At 42.1% G+C, this 17,952-nt stretch overlaps 1 protein-coding gene across 1 annotated transcript; it reads left to right on the top strand.

Annotated features, from left to right (window-relative positions):
• The first annotated feature begins 1,843 nt into the window (after positions 1–1,843).
• On the top strand, positions 1,844–9,490 carry LOC140069985 (T-lymphocyte surface antigen Ly-9-like). The gene is made up of 5 exons (XM_072116318.1): positions 1,844–2,258; positions 4,406–4,663; positions 7,180–7,500; positions 8,910–9,167; positions 9,330–9,490. The coding sequence occupies exons 1-5, from the start codon at positions 1,844–1,846 to the stop codon at positions 9,488–9,490; spliced, it is 1,413 nt and encodes a 470-aa protein (XP_071972419.1).
• The last annotated feature ends 8,462 nt before the right edge of the window (positions 9,491–17,952 follow it).

Raw genomic sequence — 17,952 nt, 5'->3', positions numbered from 1 at the left:
GCAAAAATAAGAAAAACTATATAAATGAGGTATCACCGCAATCGTAGTGAACCAGAGAATAAAGATAAAATATTATTTTTACATTACGGTGAGCGGGGGAAAAAAAATGCTAACAATCCAAAATAAAAATTGATGATTTTGTTTGTGTCCCCCTTGAAATAGTTAATAAAATCTCATGAATAAGCTTTAGACCCCCTAAATGAATTATCAATACATTGTATCTCATTCCGTAAAAAATAAGCCTTCATATGTTTGCATTACCAAAAAAAATAAAAATGTATAGGTCGTACAATGTGACAATACAAATCTGCAGTGAATGGCGCCTCCATTCATTCTATGCCCGGCCGTGCGTCCGTACAGCAGTTTACCACCACATATGTGGTATCAGTACTCGGGAGGAATTGGGCATCAAGCGTTGCAGTGCGTTTCATCATTTAATTTATTCTGAAAATGTCAGTTTTGGCCTAAATGAATGTATTTTCCAAAAAAATTCTATAGTTTCTAAATCGCAGGTCCATATTTTTTAACCCATGTGAAACACTTAAAGGGTTAATGGACTTAATAGAAGTTGTTTTACATACGTTGAGGGGTGAACTTTCTATAGTGGGGTAATTTATGGGGTGTTACTATTATTTAGGCCTTACAAAGTCACTTGGAAGCTGAGTTGTCCCTCAAAATGTGAGTTTTGGCAATTTTCATGAAAATGAGAAAAATCGCACCTAAAGTTCTGCGCCTCATAACATCCAAAATGACCGGACGCATAAAATATCATCCCTACATAAAGCAGATATTCTGTGAATGTTAATTATCAAACTTTTTGGGTAGTTTTACATCTTGTCTGGAAACCAGAACATTTCAAACTTGGAAAATGAAGAATTTTTACAAACTTTTGCCAAATTTTCACTTTTTTTCAGAACGAAACGCAAAACTTATCACTTAAATTTTATAACTAACATGAAGTACAATGTGTCATGAGAAAACATTCTCAAAATCACCGGGATATGTTAAAGCGTTCCGAAGTTATAACCAATTATCGTGAGACAGGGCAGATTTGAAAAATCGAGTCTGGTCACTGAGCTGAAAACTAGTGTCGGTGATAAGGGGGTAATATATTTGTATTTATATAATTTTTTCAAAATACTTGAGATGTTTTTAGCCTAGTTTTGTTTCCTGAGTGGGGGAGGGGGATGGGTTGCCAATAGTTTTTAGGTCATTATTTAACCTCATGCATAAAGACCAGTTGTAAACTCCCCCCCCCCCCCCAATGAATATTGACCAGGCCCAAAAGCTGCACAATGTGGTCAGACTGCATATAGTTCTGCATCCGGTCTCAGAGCCCCTCATTTCTAGGCTGAAGCTTCGAGATGACACTGAGTTTCCTACCCCTTGTGATGCTTTTTTCTCAGCCATGTGAGTATTTCACTTTTATTTCTATAAATATACAAATTTAGATGAAGGACATCATATTTGTGGAATTTTTTGGAAACTAGTCTGTATCATTTTAACATATGGTGGAGGACAACCAAAATGGCCGACCTTAAATCTCTCTCAGGCGGTTATCATCCTATTTTATGAAATCCGTGAATTGATTTTTTTAGAATTTGGCATATTTTCTGTTTAACATAAGCTTAAATGGTCAACTATGGTGGCACAGTTACCTTCAGGTCACCATAAATGATGTACGGTTATGGAAAGGAAGAAAGAGTTGTATGTCTTGAGAAATCTGGTTCCAGGAAACTTGATGGTAAGAACCAGCACTAGGAATAATCTCATTCGGAGGATTTGTTAGTATACGGCCACCCTTTCTCCATGTATTAACCCATTACTTATTTTTGGATCCAATATGTTTACCAAGGTCTCCCAACAATCTAGAGAAGGTTTTATGATACAAGTCCTAATAACCCACCTTATAACCCAGTACAACTACTCTCCATCAGATGTTGTCTCCGGTGATTCCTGTGGATGGGTGCAAGTATCTGGTGCTAACGGAGGAGAAGTCATTCTACGTGTCCCTCAGGCGGAGATCCAAGTCATCAATTGGGTTTTGTTACCAGAGAGAAATCTTATTGTTACGACTGACCCTGGAGAAGCTATTGATTATAGAAAAGTGATGACTCAGTACAGAGGAAGAGTGAGAAGTGAAGCCGACGGATCCCTACACATCTATAACTTATCACTGAAGGACCAGGGGATCTACAAAGCCGATATACGAACATTAGCAGATTACATCTGTGTACGGTTTAATCTTACTGTATATGGTAGGTTCCACTTCTTTTCTGGCTTTACTGATAATGTTATTACTGATCTTTATATTATACAAGCTGTTGTCCCAGATATATAAGTGTCCCAAGTGAAAACATATTACCTCACACATAAGCTGCCCTATACTAAGAATGATGATGGCAGATTGTCCAGTCCAGTCACAGCCAGAGCTGTAGTCTTCTCAGGTGATCAAACGGTAAATAGATGATTGCACATCTGGATGTGACTGGAGTATATAATTGGAAGGATAAGTCTGGATCTATGGATGTGACTGGAGTATCACAGATGATATAAGCATAGGAATTAATAATATATTATCTCATATTGCCTCACATATTACATCACATATTACCTCAACTAGAATGATACTCCAGTCACAGTCATAGTTGTAGTCATCTGAAATGATTTAACGGTAGATAGATGAGCGCAGCTATGGCTGTGACTGGAGTATATAATGGCATGGATAAGACTGTAGCTTTGGATATAACTTGAGTATCACATATGATGTAAGTGGCACAATTGAAAACATATTACCTCACATGTAAGCTGTCCCATACTAAGAATAATGATGGCAGATTGTCCAGTCCAGTCACAACCAGAGCTGCAGTCTTCTGAGATGATCAAACGGTAAATAGATGATCGCAGCTCTGGGTGTGACTGGAATATATAATGGCATGGATAAGACTGCAGCTTTGGATATAACTGGAGTATCACATATGATGTGAGTGGCACAATTGAAAACATATTGCCTCAAACTTCAACTGCCTTATATTAAGAATAATAATGGAAGATTTTCCAGTCCAGTCACAGCCAGAGCTGAGATGATCTAATGGTAAACAGATGACTCCATCTCTGGATGTGACTGGAGTATCACAGATGATATAAGCATAGAAATTGCTAATATATTATCTCATATTACCTCACATATAACCTTATATTAACTTACATATTACCTCATATATTATCTCATATCACCTCACATATTACCTCAATTAGAATGATACTCCAGTCACAGTCAGAGTTGTAGTCATCTGAAATGATTCAATGGTAGATAAATGATCGCAGCTCTGGCTGTGGCAGGTGTATATAATGGCATGGATACGACTTGATACAACTGTAGCTTTGGATATAACTGGAGTATCACATATGATGTGAGTGACAAAATTGAAAACATATAAGCTCACACATAATGATGTTGGCAGATTGATACTCCAGTCACAGCCAGAGCTATAGGCAACTAAGATGATCTAATGGTAGATACATGATTGCAGCTCTATTTATGACTGGAGTATAACAGATTATATAAGCATTGTAATTGATAACATATTACCTCATATCACCTTGCAAACTACCTCACATATTATCTCATATAACCTTACATATTACCCGACATATAATCGGCAGTAAAGACGGCACCCCGCGATCACATGCTCCTCCCTCTGAAGGTCCATCGACCCCGCGGTCACAGCATTGACCGCGAGATCGAACGGGTTAACAGCCGGATCGAAACAGAGTTCCAATCCGGACTTTTAGAGCAGGGTCCCGGCTGAGAGCAGAGAAACCCGTTGGCCTAGCCTAAGACACCTTAGTGACCAATGTAGAAACCCGTATAAGAGGTCACTAAGGGGTTAAGCTTCCTATGCCCTTGCTTTAACATTATGCAAATGAGGAGGATACAATGTAGATTATGGCTAAATCAATGGGTAGTAAAATGGTCTTGGTACTTTGTAGCTCGTTAATCATTTTTTTAGCAGTGTATAAACATGAAAGTCAGGGTATGAACGTGAATGGAGTTGAGTTTTCTTAAAATCTTTAAACGAATTAAGACCATATAGATGTGCTAGGTTTTCCCTTACAATGACCAACAAGACACTATCGGGGGAATAGAGGAAAGCATAAATGTGAATAGGTTGCATGCATGAGCCGAAAGATTCATTAAAATGTAGGTCACTGTTGGGGAAGTCTGTACTCACAACTTGTGCCGTGGCCAATATCCATATTGTTAAACCGAGCCTCCATGCGATTTATACACATTACACACATATGTACCAATGGAATATCCACTACTTATCTTATAGTATTAAAACATTCTCCATCCAGACATCAGAGGAGACACTCACATGTGTAATTGTTTCTTACATAGAGCGCCTATCCCCCGGAGACATCAGGATGACCCGCACCATAACCAGGAATGGCTCCTGCTCTCTGGGGTTCTTGTGCTCAGTGGATAAACCAGATGTGAAGATAACATGGAGTAACTTACACGGCAGTGATGTCAATGTGACCGGAGGTGTCCTGTATGTGCCCCCGAGCGATATGAACTTCACTTATATCTGTTTCGCAAGTAACCCTTCCAGCATTGTCTCCAAGACTGTGACACCCAAGGAATACTGCGAGACAGGTAATAAAATCTACATATTTTAGAGATTTATGTTTTTGTTTCACTTTTTATGGTCAAAAATATCGGATGCCCTATATGCCTACAACACTTTGGGACCTCTTAAGCAGATTAATAAGTCTACCTAATGAGATACACTGAATGAGGCCTTTACGACAGTACCCAAGTGATTGGCCTGATCTTGTTGAATGGAGTGCCGGATTGGAGCAGCAGGACAGATGCTCAATCTCCCGCCCCATCAATTAATGAGAACAGCAATTTACACTTCAGCTAATTTAATAATTAACATATTTAATTTTATTTTCGGTTTTATGTTACAAAGTAAAAAAAAAATATTTCCATCTGTAGTACTTAGATTTTTGAACGTTTATTGCTCATCACATGTTTTTTATTTACGTGGGTAGGGAAATTATTTTTTTAATTTTTTTATTTAATATCATTTAACTTTTTTACAGTGTGTTTTTATGCTATGTAATATATCCCCATGAGGTCAATAAAGACAAGTTTTCCGTTTTTACCTGGCCTGATTAGGCCCAGCAGCTCAACAAACCTGCAGACACCCGGCCATCAAAGGACTCTAGACCAGTAGTAATATCCCATGTTTAGCGCCAAGAAGTGAGTGCAGGTTGGAAAAAGACACAGATCCATCAAGTCCAACCTATAAAATCAAACAAATGTTTTCTTCCCAAAGCACATAATAAAGGCATCCAAGCCTCTCTTGATCCAGCTCTTGCAGCAGAGAGTTCCACAGACTCACTACACAATAAAGAATCCCTGTCAATGGCGATAGCAGAACTTCCTCTCCTCTAGGTGTAGAGGATGCCCCCTGTCTATGGTGATGGTAGAACCTCCTCTCCTCTAGGTGTAGAGGATGACCCCTGTCTATGGTGATGGTAGAACCTCCTCTCCTCTAGGTGTAGATGGATGCCTCCTGTCTATGGTGATGGTAGAACCTCCTCTCCTCTAGGTGTAGAGGATGCCCCCTGTCTATGGTGATGGTAGAACCTCCTCTCCTCTAGGTGTAGATGGATGCCCCCTGTCTTTGGTGATGGTAGAACCTCCTCTCCTCTAGGTGTAGAGGATGCCTCCTGTCTATGGTGATGGTAGAACCTCCTCTCCTCTAGGTGTAGAGGATGCCCCCTGTCTATGGTGATGGTAGAACCGCCTCTCATATAGGTGTAGAGGATGCCCCCTGTCTATGGCGATGGTAGAACCTCCTCTCCTCTAGGTGTAGAGGATGCCCCCTGTCTATGGTGATGGTAGAACCACCTCTCCTCTAGGTGTAGAGGATGCCCCCTGTCTATGGTGATGCTAGAACCTCCTCTCCTCTAGGTGTAGAGGATGTCCCTCTCTATGGAAATGGTAGAACCACCTCTCCTCTTGGTGTAGAGGATGCCTCCTGTCTATGGTGATGGTAGAACCTCCTCTCCTCTAGGTGTTGAGGATGCCCCCTGTCTATGGTGATGGTATAAACACCTCTCCTCTAGGTGTAGAGGATGCCCCCTGTCTATGGTGATGCTAGAACCACCTCTCCTCTAGGCGTAGAGGATGCCCCTCTCTATGGTGATGGTAGAACCACCTCTCCTCTTGGTGTAGAGGATGCCTCCTGTCTATGGTGATGGTAGAACCTCCTCTCCTCTAGGTGTAGAGGATGCCCCCTGTCTGTGGTGATGGTAGAACCTCCTCTCCTCTAGGTGTAGAGCATGCCTCCTGTCTATGGTGATGGTAGAACCTCCTCTCCTCTAGGTGTAGAGGATGCCCCTCTCTATGGTGATGGTAGAACCACCTCTCCTCTTGGTGTAGAGGATGCCTCCTGTCTATGGTGATGGTAGAACCTCCTCTTCTCTAGGTGTAGAGGATGCCCCCTGTCTATGGTGATGGTAGAACCTCCTCTCCTCTAGGTGTAGAGGATGCCCCCTGTCTATGGTGATGCTAGAACCACCTCTCCTCTAGGCGTAGAGGATGCCCCTCTCTATGGTGATGGTAGAACCACCTCTCCTCTTGGTGTAGAGGATGCCTCCTGTCTATGGTGATGGTAGAACCTCCTCTCCTCTAGGTGTAGAGGATGCCCCCTGTCTATGGTGATGGTAGAACCTCCTCTCCTCAAGGTGTAGAGGATGCCCCTCTCTATGGTGATGGTAGAACCTCCTCTCCTCTAGGTGTAGAGGATGCCCCCTGTCTATGGTGATGCTAGAACCACCTCTCCTCTTGGTGTAGAGAGTATGCCTCCTGTCTATTGTGATGGTAGAACCTCCTCTCCTCTAGGTGTAGAGGATGCCCTCTGTCTATGGTGATGGTAGAACCTCCTCTCCTCTAGGTGTAGAGGATGCCCCCTGTCTATGGTGATGGTAGAACCTCCTTTCCTCTAGGTGTAGAGGATGCCCCCTGTCTTTGGTGATGGTAGAACCACCTCTCCTCCACCATCCAAAGAGAGATTATCACAACCTCGATCCTAACAAGCAAACGGAATAATAGTCATATTATGCTCCCATCTAATAATGCAGTACAATTACTTTCAGATGTCGTCTCTGATGATTCCTGTGGAAGGAAAAATGTATCTGGTGGTAAAGGAGGAGAAGTCATTCTACGTGCCCCTCAAATGAGCATCGAAGAGATAAACTGGACTTTGTATCCTGAGGGATCATTGATTGTCACAACCAAACCTGGAGGATCCATTGATGATAGTGAAGTGATGACTCAGTACAGAGGAAGAGTGAGAAGTGAGGCTGATGGATCCTTACACATCTATAACTTATCACTGCAGGATCGGGGGAGCTATGTCGCATTTAATCGGAAATCAAAGGATTACAACTGTGTATGGTTTAATCTCACTGTGTACGGTAGGTCATGCTTTTGCTTTCTACAAAAATTAGAAATGTTATCACTAATCACTTACCTTTGTCAAGTTCTACCCCTGTTTACACAACCTCAGGTTCTCTAATGACTAATAAAATTTATAGAGTGAGCTCTAAGGAAATCACACCAAGACAACGTATGGTATAATATCTCAATCTGTGTGGAACAGTGCTGCCATGAAAGGCTAGGCAGATGTGAGAAACTTCATTTGAGTCACAAATAATTATACATATCTTTTAGTGAGCCAGGACCTGGGCTTGGTTAGTTAAAGATAAGAAGTAATGTCCATAGTTCATTGGTTAGTAAATTATCACGTGGGCATCGCAGAAACAAAAGCTCTGTTCTCCTTGGAGCGGGCAGTATCGTAAATCAGCCAAAGCCCACATTCTTTTCACTGCACAGGAGTGTGTTATCACACTGTTATCAGTCTTCATCCACAGCATAAAAAAATAAAAGCATTTTATTATTACACATATAAAAATACTTCACACCTTTTTTTTCCTTTGTCTACCACATTGATCTTTAGTATAGACCAGGAAAGGGTGACTGTAACGGTGCTAGCTGGATGGTAATCATTCAGGAAAGGAGTCCACACTTCATAAGTATTGGCTTACATGTTGCCTTATTGATGACGCGTTTCGGAGACGCACAGTCTCCTTCTTAAGAGCATTGCATGTAGCAAGTGTTGCTGAGAGAGGTGGATCATCTCTCTCCTGAATGATTACCACCCAGCTGGTGCCGTTTCAGTCACCCCTCCCTGGTCTCCCCAAGCACCAACCACCGAGTGCAGTCTACACACGGTGTCTAACTGTTGTGCCGCTCCTCCAGGATATTTAATTAAATGCTTGAACCAAGACTTTTATAAGGTAAACCCCCACACTTATATGGATAAATAGGGGTCTCCACCATTTGATTGTGTTTTATCTACCTTAGAGGAGTGTGATCTCGCATTTGTATTTCCTAATACTACATTGATCCTTAGACATTGGTCGCATTTTGAATTTATATCGCAATTACCTCACTCTTTAGAATAATTATCATGATATTAAAACCTTGGCACCTACATGTATGGAAAATTTCAGGGATTTTAATATGGCGCCAATTCAGAATTGCTGTATTTTACAAGAAAGACCTACCTCTTGTGTCCATTATTGTATCTGACTCAGATTTCGGACCAGTAACTGATGTCATGGCGAGATATAATGCTTGCATCGGAGAGGTCATTTCTGTGTATGTTTTTACAGTGAAGCAGCTCTCTTTTGGGGAGATTGCAGGAGACAGCCCTCTCACGGTAGCTAAGTAAAAATACATTTTTTGGGGGGGTAACATTAAAACAGCAAAAGAAAAATTGAAAAATAATATGATAATTTGTAAATGTTTCTTTCTTGCATAGAGAGACTTTCCCCCGGAGACATCAGGATGACCCCCACCATCACCAGGAATGGCTCCTGCTCTCTGGGGTTGTTGTGCTCAGTGGATAAACCAGATGTGATGATAACATGGAGTAACTTACACGGCGGTGATGTCAATGTGACCGGAGGTGTCCTGTATGTGCCCCCCAGTGATGTCACCCTCACCTATATCTGCACTGCACATAACCCTGTCAGCATTGTCTCCACAATTGTGATCCCTCAGGAATACTGCGAGACAGGTAACAATCATGGGTTTGAGTTTGGATTCTTCTTATTTTCCTTAGTATACAGTATTACATTATCTCTGTTCCTCCTCTTCTAGTAGAGCGTATTTTCATACATTTCCCAGGTAGCCTTACTCTTTGGGGGAGATTCACTATGGCTTCTCAGTTTTCTGGCAGAGAAAGAACATAAATCTCCACCTCTCTGTCAGTTTTTGGCTTCTCCAAACCCACACTTCACTATGTACATGAGTAGGCAGGAGCTGGGCGAGAAGACGGTGGGCCGAGGCATGAACGCCTGGCAGAGATTATACCAACAAGCTTCGTCATTTCGGACCTAGACGACAGGTCTGTACTGGTGGTTTTTGTGCCATTATTTACTGAGAGGCCGTAGCGCCAGCGGGAGGAATTTTAAGGCTGACACTCAAAATGCTTTTCTTATTGGGGCAGATTTACTTACCCGGTCCATTCGCGATCCAGCGGCGTGTTCTGTGTGGAGGATTCGGGTCTTCTGGCGATTCACTAAGGTAGTTCCCACGATGTCCACTAGGTGGTTCCCTGCTGCGCTGAAGTTCGTTGGATGCACTGAAGTTCACCAAGCCTCGCCGGGTGAAGGTAAGCGCGTGTCAAGCGACACTTTTTTTTTTTTAAATGCGGCGTTTTTTCCGAATCCATCAGGTTTTCGTAGGCCACGGCCCCCGATTTCCATCGCATGCACGCCGGCGCTGATGCACCACAATTCGATCGCGTGCGCCAAAACCCTGGGGCAATTCACGGAAAATCGGCGCAAAACTGAAAATTCTGGTAAACTGCCGGAAACACGCGATTCGGGCCCTTAGTAAATGACCCCCACTGATAAAAACAACTTACAAGATCTTAGCAACTTGTACTCTCAAGGTGACCGTAGGTATTGACTTGTGGTTGTCATAATTAAGAGGCTTCTGAATATCTGAATATAAGCAACCAGAACATACTTAACAATTGATATTACCGGTATTTAAATATTGGGGATATTTTGTTGATACTAGGGGTGTCTGGTAGCTTATACTTTATGTCCTTTTAAGGACAAATAAACATAAATAAACATGATGTAAAGGATCCTTAGGATCCTGGTAACTACTAAACCCTTTACCCTTATGTATAATACCTAGACCGGACATAACCATTTTCGGAGTGGGGGTCTTAGGGCACACCTAATAAAATTATCCTGGAGGTCCACCCTCTATCTAGGCCTAGGAAATAGACTACATTGAGCGGACCCAAACTGCAAAGTGTGGGTTTATACAAAACTTCTTGGTCCGGGATTAGATCAACCCCCCCCCCTTGCTGTTAATGGCTGTGATCAATGCTGGCACCAACGGCAGGTGTCAACTCTTTAAATGCTACTTGCAAAGTCCCTATTTTGGGGTTCATTGGCATTCCCCATAACCTCATGATGAAGACTTTGCCAGTGGAATTTGAACAGTTAAGACCCCATGTTGGTATCAGCAGCGAATGTGGTTGTTACTTGTTGGGGTTTGGGTTAAGACCCAGATTCTTTAAATTCAGGTTCGGCAAAATTGGAATTCTAATGGGCGTGTCATCACTACCTATCTCCAAAAATTAGATTTGTCTTCAATTATTCTTCCTGGACCAGTTTTTGGTTAAAGCCTGGGACCTCTGAACGATCTATCTTTTGGTACTCTGCTGGTCACGTCCCACACTGTCAATGACAAGGGAAAGGGTTAGACAGATGACGTCCCAGGGATGTCCTGCTGAACCCTGCACAATGGAAGAATCTGTAAAATTCTGGTATAGTTTTTTAATTTCTACAAAACTACTCCCTTATTTTATTTTTTTTCAGACCAAAAAGATTTTCGGACAATGAATATAATACGGTTCATACTGTCAGGTATTGTGTTGCTTTTTATCTGCTGGATCTGCATTCATCATAAGAAGAGTGAAGTACTGGTGACCCCGATGGACATCGAAGACGTCTCCATCCCTAAGTGAGACCTACTCCATTGAGTGGCTCGTTCTTTCCTCTCTGAACCAGAACTTCCTTATTCTACATAAACCAGAAAGATAAAGACATGTGTAATGGACATCAACATTCTAAATAATATCAAACCAGTGGTCAGCCTCAATCATTGCTTGGATGGAGCTTTCATACAGGGAATAATCAAAATAATGGGGCAGATTTACTTACCCGGTCCATTCGTGATCCAGCGGCTCGTTCTCTGCGCTGGATTCGGGTCCGGCCGGGATTTATTAAGGCAGTTCCTCCGACGTCCACCAGGTGGTGCTGCTGCGCTGAGGTTCCCTGGAACGCACTGGAATACACCGAGCCAGGCTGAGTGAAGGTAAGTGCAAGCTTCGCGACGCATTTTTTTTTTTTAAATGCGGCGGTTTTTCCGAATCCGTCAGGTTTTCATTCGGCCATGCCCCCCCATTTCCGTCGCGTGCATGCCAGCGCCGATGCGCCACAATCCGATCGCGTGCGCCAAAATCCCCGGGCAATTCAGGGGAAATCGGCGCAAATCGGAAATATTTGGATAACACGTCGGGAAAATGCGAATCGGGCCCTTAGTAAATGACCGCCAATATCCCTTTCCAGAGGAATCCATTTTCCTTTCCCTATTTTATTAAGGAAAAGTTAATATCATGGATTTGATGAAAATGATGAAATTTTTTTTGGCACTATAAAATATTTCAGGAATTGTATCTATTGTTGGTCTTCACATGGTGGTCCCTGATTGGGTGTCAGACTAACCTGGAGTCCCACTAGTATGAGGAGTGGGGTGTAAACGTAACCACTGCTTAGTAGGAATTCTGTGGAAGGACCAATTGATGCCTCTTGGAAAGGATGTTCTCTTGAATTTCTCAATGTGGAGCTCCATGCTGGGTCATCTTTCTGGATTTTTCTATTGAAGACACAAGTGGGGAGTTAATTTACCCCTGGAGGTCTCATCGGAAGGACAGATATGAGACATTATGAGATAAATAAAAATTTAAAATTCCATATGTGTTTATTGCTTTCTTGAGGCACTCCCAATGTGCAGCTCCATGGCCAGTGATGTTTGAAGCTTTGTCTTTGTTCTAGATACATTGGCCTTCATCTTTGGACCTGGACCTGCAGGTACAAATTATTTTTTTTAAAATTTTCAATAAATACAAGTTTCAGAGTTCTTGATTAGTCAGGATATAGTCTTAAGTATAGGTCTGGGGTTCAAGATAAGGTTGGGGGTGCAGGGTTCTGTATCAGAAACTATACAGAGCTCTGGATAAGCTTGGGGTTCATTGTTCTGGACCAGATAGGACACAGGCTAAAGTACAAGTTTGTGGTTCCAGATCAGGTTTGTGTTCAAGATTATAGATTAGATAGGATACAGGCTCAGTTACATGTTCAGGGTTCTGGATCAGGTTTGGGTTTAAGTTTCTGGACCAGGCAGGATCCAGGTTCAGGTACACATCTAAGGTTCTGGATCAGGTTTGGGTTTAAGTTTTTGGACCTGGCAGGATCCAGGTTCAGGTACACATCTAAGGTTCTGGATCAGGCCGAATAAAGGCTCACGTACAGGTTTGGGGTCCCAGACCAGGTTTTTTCTGGTTCAGACAGGATCTAGGCTCAGGTATAGCTTTCAAGTAAGCAAAACACAAACAGAGCATAGTACTTCACATTACAGGAGAAAGTTTAGCCATCTCTGAGGACTGTATATGAACAAAGGACTTCATATTTATGGTATTCCTGGACGCCACCCTTACAACTGACAGGCTAGACCACCAATCAATCAACCCACATCTGAAAAACTTCGGCTTAGAAGCAAGATGAAACCACCCAGCTTTCCACAAAACACACACCCAGGTGCACTGAAAGTAAAATGTAATTATTATATTTCTGTGCGTGGCTGCTAACCATGTCCAAATAAAGTTTTATTGAGTGTTGAATACATTCTTATTTTATATTACAAAGGTACCTATTGGAGGTAAGCCAAAATGTACAATAATATATCTATTGGGGCAGATTTACTTACCCGGCCCATTCGCGATCCAGCGGCGCGTTCTCTGCTCTGGATTCGGATCCGGCCGGGATTTATGAAGGTAGTTCCTCCGCTGTCCACCAGGTGGCGCTGCTGCGCTGAAAAGCATCCGAATGCCCTGAAATTCACCGAGCTGGACCAAGTGAAGGTAAGTGCGTCCCAAGCGACACATTTCCCGTTTTTAAATGCAGCGTTTTTTCCGAATACGTCGGGTTTTCGTTCGGCCACCCCCCCCCCCCCCCCGATTTCCGTCGCGCGCATGCCGGCGCCAATGCGCAACAATCCGAGCGCCAAAAACCCGGGGCAATTCAGGGAAAATCGGCGCAAATCGGAAATATTCGGGTAACACGTTGGGAAAACGCGAGTCGGGCCCTTAGTAAATGACCCCCAATATCTTCCACATCTCCCCAATTGATGACCTGACATGATGTCATAGGAGTGTCCTCCTTATTTCTATGGAAATCCTACATCTGAATTCCTGTACGGTTCCTCTAATGCATAGCTTAGGACATTTTCATTGCTCCATGTAAATAATATTAGAACTCAGTTACAGAACCGTTTAATAGGTTAAGTCTGACCGGCAATGAGGTTCCTGAAGGATCTAACTCTAGGTAAGTATTTACAAGAGGAGTAATGTCCTCATGGATTTCCCTAAGCCAATTAGTGGACCTGCCTGGTATATTTTGTTGAAAACTTCTCACTAGAATATGTCTTTGGTTCTTGTTCAGCCCCTTCTAAAAAGCACTTGCATTAGATCTGGATCTGTAGTTAGAAGGGAACAGCATTTTTTTAAGATCATTTTGAGTTCTTACCCAATACATCTGATCATCTTGAGTGTTGGATCTGGTTTTAGTGCAGTGAGGTCCTCCCGTTTCATCTGTTGTTTTCTTTTTCTTACAATTAATAATTTTCATCATTAATTATGTTTCCTTTTTCAAATTTTTCTAGTTTTGCATCTATAATTATTTACTATAGACTATACCTTAACAGATCTGGATTAAAGGGGTTGGCCATTTTTTTTAATAAATATTTTCCATTAGATATGCCTATGTATGTATATGTACCTGTGTTTTTGTCTCCTTTCCTAGTTTTACTCTTTCTGCACCACACCCCTGTGTCTATCTCCTCAAAGTCCATCTCACTCACAGACATAGGAAGAGGGGAGGGAGAAGAAATAATCTCCTGCTGCAGCTCCTCCTGTTCATTAGTGCTCAGACATGTAAACAAAGAATCAAAGAATCTGCACACAGGACTAAATATCAGAAATGCTGAATCACTTGATAAAGATTCAAGAAATTTTAATAAAGCAGTAAAGACACATGGGTGACTTATTTAAAATAGTAAACAACCCCTTTAACCTTTCACATATTTAGTATTGTCTATCATCCATTTATCTCACCATTCATTTTTAACTTAACCCACATGTTTGTTAACTCAGATTAGGAATTCCATTTTTATTGATTGACAAATATTTATGGTGTGTCAATTTTAATCATTTTGGATAAAATTATTTGAATTTATGTGTTGGAAATTGTTATTCCTTGCTTGGAGACATGTTTTCTTCTTGATTATTTAGGGTCGCCAATGAAGATCCCACTAGACACAAGAGATCATGTCTAGATCATGGATGCCATATGCCATGTTGATTAGAGAGCCAGAGGAGTGTAGGTAGCTTATTTTTTGTTAAATTGGAAAATCAGAAAGATCAAAATAGCAAAAAAGAAATTGGACCCGGTTCTTACAAAGGGTGTAAATGTATATTCATATTTTACCATTACTTTCTAGTAACTTTCTGTTCTGTTGTCATCAGTGAATATTTACTTCTCATTTCGTGAACATCAGAATTCTGTTGTGCTCAGTTCCAGTGGAAGTGATGCATCAGGATTACTAAGAGGTCAGAAAATCCTAATGATTCTGGTGATTCTGGTACAAGTGCAGCCAAGAATCAAAACCAGCACACAAAGCTCTCGTCTGAATAGATCGGACCCATGGTCTCTTTAATTTTTATTAGTTTTAATCACACTGTCCTCCCAGCAGGCATGGAGTGAAATCTATGTCACCTCTGATGTGATTCTACGTTGAGGCATCATTGAAATGATAACATAGAGCAGTTAAGATGTCTACTCATCTATTATTATTATTTTTTGAAAATTTTTAGGGAAATTTCTTCTTAAAAAGGGGGTAGGGGGGGTCACAGTTTGTTGAAAAATGCCATACTTACCTTTCAGGAATGCACCAATGGCCACAGCATTGGCATGAGGTGTCCTAAACTTCCTGTCCTGTGGGACTGCAGCTTTTGACCTCACACTCACTCTGCACCCAAGCGTGTCCATCAGGTTCGGCCAATTCTGAATATTGACAGGCTCGAGGGGTAATGACTGTAAGGCTCCAGGGGTAGTAGACCCACTGGACCACCGCGGACAATGAAGTAAGCCGACACCAGTTACCGTAAACTAAGTGGCACCTGGTTTTCACCAGAGCCTGCTGTGGTGTGGTACCACCAGGTCGTTCCACAAGTACGACCTTTGCCCGCGGTGGGAGCCAAGGCGAGGTACAAAAATGAAAGGCAGGTTCATGGTCAGAAAGGCAGGAGGTCAGGACAGGAGGAGCAGGATCAACGTCAGAGGCAGAGCAGAAAGTCAGTGCTGGTAGCGGAGGCGCGTAAATGGGAACAGGTCCGGGGTCACAACGGAAATCAATAAACAGGCACAGGGCAACAATACAAGCTTTCTAAGAGGCATATAGCACAAAGATCCTGCAGGGTGAGCGGGCAAAGACTGGGTTAAATAGGATTCTGGGTAAGGCCTGCGCCAAACGGTTCACAGGGCCTTTAAATCTTCTGAAGCCCTAAGAGGTGGGGATGCGTGCGGACAGCCACGGGACCAGAAGTAGGAGCGAGGATGGGTGAATAGATGTCGCGGGGCACAGGGCGCACACGGAGAGGCACGGGTGAACCTGTGACCCGAGACATGGGTTGCGGGAGCAACCGTGACAAATATAATGGTGGGATTGTTTCAATAAAGTACTTGCACTAGATCTGGATCTGTAGTTTGAAGTGGGTAGTGGGGAGTGGCCCATATTTATTAAAAATAGTGCAAACTGCATTATGTTTCAGTTTCCCTGTAGAATGTGAAGGGGGCACCAAAAGTCTTGATAATTGTGGCGCCCCCAGAACTGCTCGGGAAGTCTTGTGGCGCACGTTGGACAGATTTGTTGTCAGACTAAGCAGCAGGGCCGGTTCTAGAAGTGGGGCCCTGGGCAAAACTATTGGGGCCCAAAAATCAAACAATTTTTTGACCAGTCACAGTCAGTAAGTGGCTCCTCTTGTAATATGGGAGAATTTTATTGGAGAGAAATGATGGGCAGCACGGAGGCTTAGTGGTTAGCACTACAGCCTTGCATCGCTGGTCAACATCTGCAAAATGTTTGTATGTTCTCTCCATGTTTGCGTGGGTTTTCCTCGGGTCCTATGGTTTCCTCCCACACTCCAAAAACATACTGTTAGGTTGATTAAATTGTGAGCCCCATTGGGGACAGGGACTGATTTGGCAGGTTCTGTGCAGCACTGTGTAATCTGTGTGCACTATATAAATAAAGGAATTATTAATTATAATTTTTATGATAGAAGATAAATATTAAAGATGAAGAGAAATAGAAGATTGATTAATAATTAGAGAAAAAGTGAGATATGTAAATGGTCAGATTATAGGTGATAGATAACTAGACAGGTAGATATATAGACAGGAGATAGATGACAAGCATCTTCACCCGGGAATTCAACCAAGAGGTATTAACCTTGTTGCGTTATTGACAAGAGCAATTTTTACAATTTTGACATTTAAAAACAAAATCTAAATTACAGCGAAAAGAATTAAAAGAAATACCCAACAAACCACATATTTTCTGAAAGCAGACACCTGTCCCATTTTCAAAATTTCATTAAAGAGATTATAGACAGCGGCGCCTTCATGCAATTTTGATTCAAACTGAAACACTTTATAAAAAATACCTAAAATTTGACCTTGAGAGTTCACAAATGTCCCATATTGATATGTTCACATAAATAAATCATATAAAACAGAAAATATAATATACAATAGCCACATTAGGCGAAGAGGCTCGAATGTTCACTGTATCAGTCAATTTTCACAAAATGAAAAAACTATCACAAAATAAAAGGCAATAAGAGAGAAAGTGTGTTCTAAGATAGTTCTGCATAGAGAAGGGTTAAAAACATGAACATTAGTTGATATTATCCCTTCTCAGAATGTAGTAACATATAAAGTGATTATTTCCATTATCTGTGAGGTGCAGCAGCTCCTGTGTGCAGCAAATTCTCCCTGCAGCCTGATGGCTAAGAATCTGGAGATGGGGGGAGACACTTCAGGGGGCTGTATCTCTGGCTCTGTGACACATAGAACCTCACTTCTTTTTCCCTATGAAACAAGAGAATCTCCTCTTTTATAGGAATCTAAAATTGTTTTTCAAAGTGTTAGGAAAACGGAGATAATAACTGTTAAATGGCCGTCGGGAATGGTTTTTAGATATAAAAATGGCACCTGATATTCTCACTTTAAACCTGAATATCTTTGGATCCCTGGCACCTAGAAACACAATTCACGGTGCTTGGTATGGGGACCGGAGGGCTGACCTACAGCCTGGCAGGTCTCCAGCAGGTGGTGTGTGCAAGAAATATGGAGGGAGAAGCTGATGTACTGCTTTCACCCTGGGGCGACCCCTGAGGTGTCTGTAGTATTAGTCCCTGGGTGATGGATGGGGAGCCC

Source organism: Engystomops pustulosus, chromosome 7, assembly GCF_040894005.1.
Source record: "Engystomops pustulosus chromosome 7, aEngPut4.maternal, whole genome shotgun sequence".
Taxonomy (NCBI): domain Eukaryota; kingdom Metazoa; phylum Chordata; class Amphibia; order Anura; family Leptodactylidae; genus Engystomops; species Engystomops pustulosus.
The sequence above is the reverse complement of the archived record's forward strand: the minus strand, read 5'-3'. Positions and strand labels throughout refer to the sequence as shown.

Excerpts from the sequence above, each read along its gene's own strand:
- LOC140069985 (XM_072116318.1), top strand. The coding sequence starts at position 1,844 with ATGTTTACCAAGGTCTCCCAACAATCTAGAGAAGGTTTTATGATACAA. Across the intron at positions 2,259-4,405 it reads GTTTAATCTTACTGTATATG|AGCGCCTATCCCCCGGAGAC; the intron begins GTAGGTTCCACT and ends TTTCTTACATAG. Across the intron at positions 9,168-9,329 it reads TCAGGAATACTGCGAGACAG|AGAAAGAACATAAATCTCCA; the intron begins GTAACAATCATG and ends GTTTTCTGGCAG.